Raw genomic sequence first — 7,618 nt, 5'->3', positions numbered from 1 at the left:
CTAGGGACTAGGGAGGGTCTCCAATTGTAATTAACCCATTTAATCCCCGAATGTCTCCCCACGCAAAACTGCAAGACGTCTTTTTTCTCTGAACCCAACTCCCACTCTATTTTACCCTTTCAACTCGTTACAGCCTGGCGAACCTCCTCTTCCCATTTCATATTTCATACCCAATCATCTCTCTCCACCTCCCCTTTCTTCTTCAAACAGCTGTTTCCCCCTCACCAAATCACCCCCTATAAAACGCACCTTCACTCATTTCTTTTTCATTCAAATTTTCTCTGTAACAATGGCGGCTTCTGCTTCTATTTACAATCTTCTCACTCTCCTGCTCCTTTCTGGCATCCCTTTTACCTTCTCCGAGCTCGTTAAAGAGCAGCCTCTGGTGTTGAAATACCACAATGGGCCACTCTTGAAGGGGAAGATCACTGTTAATCTCATTTGGTACGGGAAGTTCTCCCCAACCCAACGCTCCATAATCGTCGATTTCATCAACTCTTTGAGCTCCGCCGTCAAACCCAAGGTTCCGTCGGCGTCGTTTTGGTGGAAAACGACGGAGAAATACAAGTCCGGTTCCTCCACTTTGGTCGTGGGCAAACAAATCCTCCTCGAAAATTACCCGCTCGGTAAAATCCTTAAGAACCCACACTTGCCGGCGTTGGCCGGGAAATTCAACGGCGTAGGTACGGTCAGCGTTATCCTCACGGCCAAAGACGTCGCCGTCGAAGGGTTCTGCATGAGGTGCGGGACTCACGGGTCGAACCGGGTTGGTCGGGGTCGGGTTCGTGGTACTTTTATCTGGGTTGGAAACTCGGAGACTCAATGTCCTGGTCAATGCGCCTGGCCATTTCACCAGCCTATTTATGGTCCCCAAACTCCGCCGTTGGTGGCTCCCAATGGAGACGTTGGGATTGACGGGATGATTATCAACTTGGCCACCCTTTTGGCTAACACTGTTACCAACCCGTTTAACAACGGATATTTCCAGGGACCCGCCGACGCGCCGTTGGAGGCGGTTTCAGCTTGCACGGGGATTTTCGGGTCGGGTTCGTACCCGGGTTATCCGGGTAAACTGTTGGTGGAGAAGAGCACCGGAGCGAGCTACAATGCCAACGGCATTAACGGCCGGAAATACTTGTTGCCGGCGATGTGGGATCCGCAGACGTCGAGGTGCAAGGCGCTAGTTTGACGGGGACAGGTGGCGGAAATCAGTGGTGAAATGGGGATGTAATGTAGATATTAGGGTATGGTTATTTATGGTTGATCACGTGACGGGTAAAATTGTAGTTTGGTACTGGGGGAGAAAAGGAATTGTAGGTTGGTGTAAAAAGAAAAGAAAAGATGCGAATGTAAGATAATAATGATAATGAATATAGAGAGATTAAAAGAAATTAAAAGCTATACTATTTTCATCATTTCTACACACCCAACTTCTAACTTGCCTCCACCATATTTATAAACAATGCTTCTAATTAATTTGGTTTAGGGTTTAAATCAGACCCCCAAAATTTGATTACACTAGGCATTAAATTTTACAAGCTATAAAATGCAAATTTAAACCTTATTGAGTTCATATATTTTAATTTATTTTTATATTCTTTCTAAATTTGAAATGTCCATCTTAACCAAATTGTTAAAATTTGTTCAGCTGTACAGTTTTTAAAATCTTATATGTGTAATATCTACTATTTTTTAAATATTACTCACAAAAACGATAACCATTGTCATTTGTGTCAATATTTAAATTTTTAAAATTAAAAAGAATTGAGGACTAAAAATGATTAAATTGAATCCGTAAAGGATTAATAGTGGAATTTAACTCTTAAAATTTGGAATATCAAAAATTAAAAAAATATAGTAGTGATCAGAAGGACTAACATCAGGGTTTACCCAATTTTGCAATAAAATATAGTAGATGGAAAGGATAAGGATAGAGTGAAAGATGGTGGGACCTGGGAGACCATCCTTAATGATTAATTCTCTAATACATTCTTTTTTTTAAAGTGAACTTATTCAGATTAGAGTTAGAAATGTTCATTAATTTTCACAGATCAGACTGGTCTCGTTGGGTTCAATTTTTTTACTGTTTATAATATATATATATAAAATGACACAGAATCCTAATCATACACAACACAACATAAATTTCTCACATAATATGCTCCTCTTTTATGTTCCACTTATTAGAAGTTTCATTATAGTCCAAAATTTTCTTAAAACAGACAATATATAGCCCATACTCATATCATTACCTGTCTCTCCACCAAAACTGACCTTCAAACTAGTTCTTAGGAACCCTATATACTTAACCCTAACCATTCTATCACTACTTGTGATCCGCACGCCTACATTTGCTCGACTAAGAAAACTAATAAGGAAACCCTCTAAATAGATGATCGGGAGGAGGCAAGAGGGTTCCGTGATGCAAGCCTTCGTCTCCTTAAGCGCTCCGCGATAATGAAGGCGAGTTCCAGAGATTGAGAAGCATTGAGCCTTGGATCACAATGGGTGTGATAGCGTGAACCCAGGTCGTTATAGGTTATAGTTCTTGAGCCTCCAAGACATTCTGTCACATTCTGCCCCGTCATCTCTAAATGAATTCCTCCGGGATGGCTACCTTCATCATCATGTACATCGAAGAATGCTCTCACTTCGGCCTACCAAAGCAAGAATTTGTAAATTATAGTTGCATAGAGTAGATGGACAGTCAAAATATCAGTTAGCATTTACCCTAAAAAGCCGAGATTACATTGATGCCTTCTATGGTAAACTCCGAAAAGGTTATCATAAATAAGTTGTGAAAAAAAGAAAATATTTAAGCAACCATACCCTAATGGCATCAAAGGAACGAGTTTTCAGTCCGCAAGGAGCTTTAATGGTGTTCCCATGCATGGGGTCGCTAACCCAAGTTACAACCTGCCCAGCTCCACGGACCGCTCTGATCAAATGGGGAAGTTTCACTCGCATATTCTCAGCTCCCATCCTTACAATGACTGTTATTCTGCCTGGCTTGTTCCGAGGATTTAGAATTTCAATGAGCCTAACTAATTCACTAGGATCCATCTTATCGCTAACCTGCATCACAATGCCATTGTTAATTACTTAAATTCTTTCGTATGTAAATTCATGGTTAATTATTAATCACTGACATTAACTGCTTTAAAAAGGGAAAAAAAATCCCTCATGATCAGTGGCATAAGAAGTTTAGTGCACTTTAACTGAAGCACAAGTAAAAAAAGAGTACCTTTATGCCAAGAGGATTAGCAACTCCCCTTAAAAATTCAACATGAGCACCATCAAGTTGGCGGGTGCGTTCTCCAACCCAAAGCATGTGAGCTGAGCAGTCGTAGTAAAGCCCAGTAGTTGAATCCTCCCTAGTGAGTGCCTGCTCGTAAGGCAAGAGCAAGCACTCATGAGATGTCCAAAAATCTGTAGTTGTCATGACAGGGTGACCAACTGAGAGTCCAGCAGCAGCCATGAACCCCATTGCCTCATCAACTCGGTGAGCAAGTTCACAGTACCTTCACAGACAAACCAAAAAGAACATCTTCAACATTAAAAAAAAAAACAAAAATCACAATAAAACTAGTTCAATCCTACAGCACCAACTTCAAGCAAACAGTTCCTAGATATTGGTGCAAAGCATTTTGCATCCCAGATGATGTGCCATATCCCTCAAAAAACCCCAGAAAAAGATAATGAACGGAAACGTCCCTGTGTTGTATCGGACCTAATGCACAAAGTGAACTTCAAAGGAGCTCCTTTATAGGAATGGGTTAGTGTCATTGATGTGAACTTAGTCGATTACAATGATATCTAGCTTATGTTCCCCTAGAACTTGAACCTCTGATATTGGCTTGAGCATAAAGTGAAATTAACTATTCCATACAACACTAGTGATGCAAGAGAAAGCAATTAGCAAAGTAACTCGTTTTTTATGCAATTTCAAGTCTTCTTGAACAAATAAGAAATCTGACTTTCTTACTCAGCTCAAACATTTCGCAAAGTAACATTATATTGATGTAGCATTGCTGCTATCCAGCAATGAAGTCGGTCATAAAAGTATGCTATTCTAATAGTTATTTCCAGATCATAGATCATCTCCTTGAGCATGAAATGAACCACTGTTACAGACAAGGGATCATTCACTATCAGAAGTCAAATCTCTAGAAACTGTCAAATAGATGGGTTGGGAAAAGCCAAAAAAGTTCACGATAAAGACCAAAACTCCTCAATGCATAAAGCAAACAGTTTATCTGAGGTAAATGAATACACCTGTCCCCCTGCTCGCTGTGCTCAGTGAAGTCTAGATTCCATTGTGTGACTCTTTGCATGGCTGCATACCCTCCAGTAGCAAATGCCCGCAAAAGGTTCAAAGTTGCCACAGATTGGCAATAGGCCCTGATCATCCTATGGGGATCTGGAACTCTTTCTTTCTCATCGAAAGAATCACCATTTATATTGTCACCTCTATAACTTGGGAGCTTCACCCCATCCTTCTCCTCAAACGGATCTGATCTCGGCTTTGCAAACTGACCTGCCATTCTTCCTACCTAAACAATCATAACCACATACTTTAATACATTATCCCACAGCCATCATGCAAAATAGTTAGCTTTATCGGATAGCAAGGCCTATAATCTTAAAAGAACTTAGTCATGTACCAAAGTTTGTGAATCGACAATAACATTTCAGTTGGTTAATAATCTCAAAATCAACAGATTAAGAAATTTATTCAATTATAAAAAGTTAAAGTAATAAAATCTATTCAACTGCTTAAGAAAAGGTTCTAGTAATATCAACAAACTACGAACTTTAACCCCCAAATCCCATAATTTTAATTCTACCTCCCACAAATTCTCTTAGGTACCTAAGTACCTTATTACGTATTAACCATCAACAAGACATAAGTAACCAAGTACATATCTCGATATGAGCAGAAAATCACTGAAAAACTTATTCAATTCCACCACCCGCAAATTTCCTTAAGTAACTAAGTACCTTATTAAGTATTAACCATCGAAGCAACATAAGCAACCAAGTACATATATGTTGATGTGAGCAACGAACCAGAAATTTTATTCGATTCTACCACCCAAAAATTATCTTAAGTAATTAAATGCATTATTAACCATCAAAACAACATAAGTAACGAAATATATATCTCGATACAAGTCATTCAATTCCACCACCCGCATTCTCTCAAGTAACTAAGTACCTTATTAAGTATTAACCATCAATAAGACATAAGTAACCAAGTGCATATCTTGATATGAACAGCCGATTACCCACAAATTATTCACTTCTACCACCCAAAAATTATCTGAAGTAACTAATTACCTTATGAAGTATTAACCATCAAAAGGACATAAGTAAACCAAATATATATCTTGATATTAGCAGCCAACCACCCACAAATTCAAGTAACTAAGTACCTTATGAAGTATTAACCATCAACAAGACATAAGTAACAAAACATATACATATATATATTGGTATGAGCAGCCAATTCCACCCACAAATTTTCTTAAGTAACTAAGTACCTTAAAAAGTATTAACCATCAACACGCAAAAAGTAACCAAGTATATATATATCTTGATATGAGCAGCAAATTACCTACAAATTTATTCAATTCTACCACCCATAAAGTCTCTTAAGTAACAAAGTACCTTATTAAGTATTAACCATCAAAACGACAAAAGTAACCAAGTATATATCTTGATATGAGCAGCCAACCACAAATTCCCTTAAGCAACTAAGTACCTTAATAAGTATTAACCATAAACAAGACATAAGTGACAAAGTACTTATCTTGATATGAGCAGCCAATTACCCCAAGAAATAGATTCAATTTTACCACCCAAAAATTTTTATCAGTTAACTACGTACCTTCTTAAGTATTAACCATCAAAGAAAATAAGTAACCAAGTATATATATATGTATGTATCTTGATATAAGCAGCCAAATTACCCAGCCAAACCATGCAATTCTTGGACCCTTCATAAAAAAACTCAACACAAACAGGGAAACCAATAAAAAATTCAAACTACCAATTATATAAAAGAAAAATCGTTAATAAAAGGATTCCAATTATAGTACTAGAATTTCAATTCTAACATCAAATGAAGAAGCAAGGAGGGGAACCTTGATAATAGGCATTTGGCCACCAAACATGAGGACTACACCCATCTGTAGGAGGACCCTGAAAGTGTCACGAATGTTGTTAGCATCGAACTCCTTGAAGCTCTCGGCACAGTCACCACCTTGCAGCAAGAAAGCGTTGCCGAGAGCAGCCTGTCCCAGCTTCTCTTCCAGGCTCCTAGCCTCCCCGGCGAAGACGACCGGAGGGAACGTAGAGAGCGTCTCGAGGACGGATACTAGGTCGTTTTGGTCTGGGTATTCGGGAAGCTGGAGGGCCTTCTTGGACTTCCAGCTTTCGAGGCTCCATTGCGTGGGGATCGAAGGGGAGCTGGTGGAGGCCGCCGCCGCCGTTGATTTGGTTGACTTAGTCGGGTCGGCCGAATGGACGGCGGTGATGGGTTTAAGACTTGGAGGGAGGAGATGGCGGCGGGGGAGAAGAGGGGATTTGGAGGCGAGAAAGGAAGGGGATGTCAGAGCCATTTTTGTCTGTTTATTCTTTAGAGAATATGAAATATAAAAAGTAAGAAAGGGTGTAAATTGTAGAAAAAGTGCCGGTACTATTTAAAAATTTAAATTAAGTCCTTCTGGATTTAATTTCATTTAATAATTGCACTTAAAAGGATTTATTTGTTTTTCTCAGTCGATTTTGTAATGTGAGTCAGTTTTAACACAATACATTTCAATAGGGATTAGATTTGAAATGTGTGAAAAGTGTAAGGAGTGAAAGTAGGATTAGAGTGAGAAAGGGATAAGGCTGACACCTGTCTGCTATTTGCAATAAATTTCCTAGTTAGGGAGGGAGAATTTATGTCTATCTGGGTAGCACTTTGTTCTACTCTTCAAACTCTGAGTTGCTGAAACTGGTAGCTCTTTGTTTCTTTTCATTTCCAGAAATTATGATCAATTTCTTCTTTTCATTTCCATTACTTTTCTCCGCCTCCGACTTTCTAAATTACAATAAAACCTCGATAAATTACTATTCTCGGTTAAATAATAATTTTTCCCAGTTCCAACTTGGGCCAAGCGGATAAAATAATAATTCGTTAAATGCATAAGATATTAATTTTTATAAAATAATAATTCATTAAATATACTGAAAATACATAAAACTAAAGTGCTTTCTAGACAACTCTGGTATATTCTTCTCATGTTGTATTAAATCATTCTTGAAGAAACATGTGGTAAAACACTATTGTCATCTGGATCTTGCTTGTCATCAGTTGCCACATCCATTACTCATTTCTCATAACCTTCCAATATGCTAGAATAAAAGCGACACCAATAATAAATCTTAACTATTCTAATAATTCTAGCATCACATGGTTGAAGTTTTTATGTTGAATTTGGAGGCAAAAAGAATAATTCAACGTTTCTCAAGCATTCAATAACCTTGGGATGGGCTGGACAATTGTCTACTGTAAGCAACACATTTCTTTCAGTAACATGTTTAAAGCATCTAGAATTAGCAAACTTAT

At 38.4% G+C, this 7,618-nt stretch overlaps 2 protein-coding genes across 2 annotated transcripts; one reads left to right on the top strand and one right to left on the bottom strand.

The window, feature by feature from the left end:
- The first annotated feature begins 289 nt into the window (after positions 1-289).
- On the top strand, positions 290-1,401 carry LOC121225730 (protein EXORDIUM-like 2). The gene has a single exon (XM_041110155.1). The coding sequence runs from the start codon at positions 290-292 to the stop codon at positions 1,187-1,189; it is 900 nt and encodes a 299-aa protein (XP_040966089.1). The 3' UTR covers positions 1,190-1,401.
- A 744-nt stretch (positions 1,402-2,145) lies between these two features.
- On the bottom strand, positions 2,146-6,644 carry LOC107920180 (phospho-2-dehydro-3-deoxyheptonate aldolase 2, chloroplastic). The gene is made up of 5 exons (XM_016849738.2): positions 6,147-6,644; positions 4,276-4,553; positions 3,245-3,521; positions 2,830-3,075; positions 2,146-2,657 (listed from the first exon to the last, which is right to left on the bottom strand). The coding sequence occupies exons 1-5, from the start codon at positions 6,621-6,623 to the stop codon at positions 2,385-2,387; spliced, it is 1,551 nt and encodes a 516-aa protein (XP_016705227.1). The 5' UTR covers positions 6,624-6,644; the 3' UTR covers positions 2,146-2,384.
- Between the last annotated feature and the right edge of the window lie 974 nt (positions 6,645-7,618).

The sequence above is a fragment of the Gossypium hirsutum genome, chromosome D13 (genome assembly GCF_007990345.1).
Source record: "Gossypium hirsutum isolate 1008001.06 chromosome D13, Gossypium_hirsutum_v2.1, whole genome shotgun sequence".
Taxonomy (NCBI): Eukaryota; Viridiplantae; Streptophyta; class Magnoliopsida; order Malvales; family Malvaceae; genus Gossypium; species Gossypium hirsutum.
The sequence above is the reverse complement of the archived record's forward strand: the minus strand, read 5'-3'. Positions and strand labels throughout refer to the sequence as shown.

What these genes read in the sequence shown, in the direction of transcription:
- LOC121225730 (XM_041110155.1), top strand. Translation starts at nt 290, where the DNA reads ATGGCGGCTTCTGCTTCTATTTACAATCTTCTCACTCTCCTGCTCCTT.
- LOC107920180 (XM_016849738.2), bottom strand. Translation starts at nt 6,623, where the DNA reads ATGGCTCTGACATCCCCTTCCTTTCTCGCCTCCAAATCCCCTCTTCTC. An exon ending in CTAATCCTCTTGGCATAAAG is followed by an intron (nt 3,076 to 3,244) that starts GTACTCTTTTTT and finishes ATTGTGATGCAG; the next exon opens with GTTAGCGATAAGATGGATCC. An exon ending in GTTCCTTTGATGCCATTAGG is followed by an intron (nt 2,658 to 2,829) that starts GTATGGTTGCTT and finishes TTGCTTTGGTAG; the next exon opens with GCCGAAGTGAGAGCATTCTT.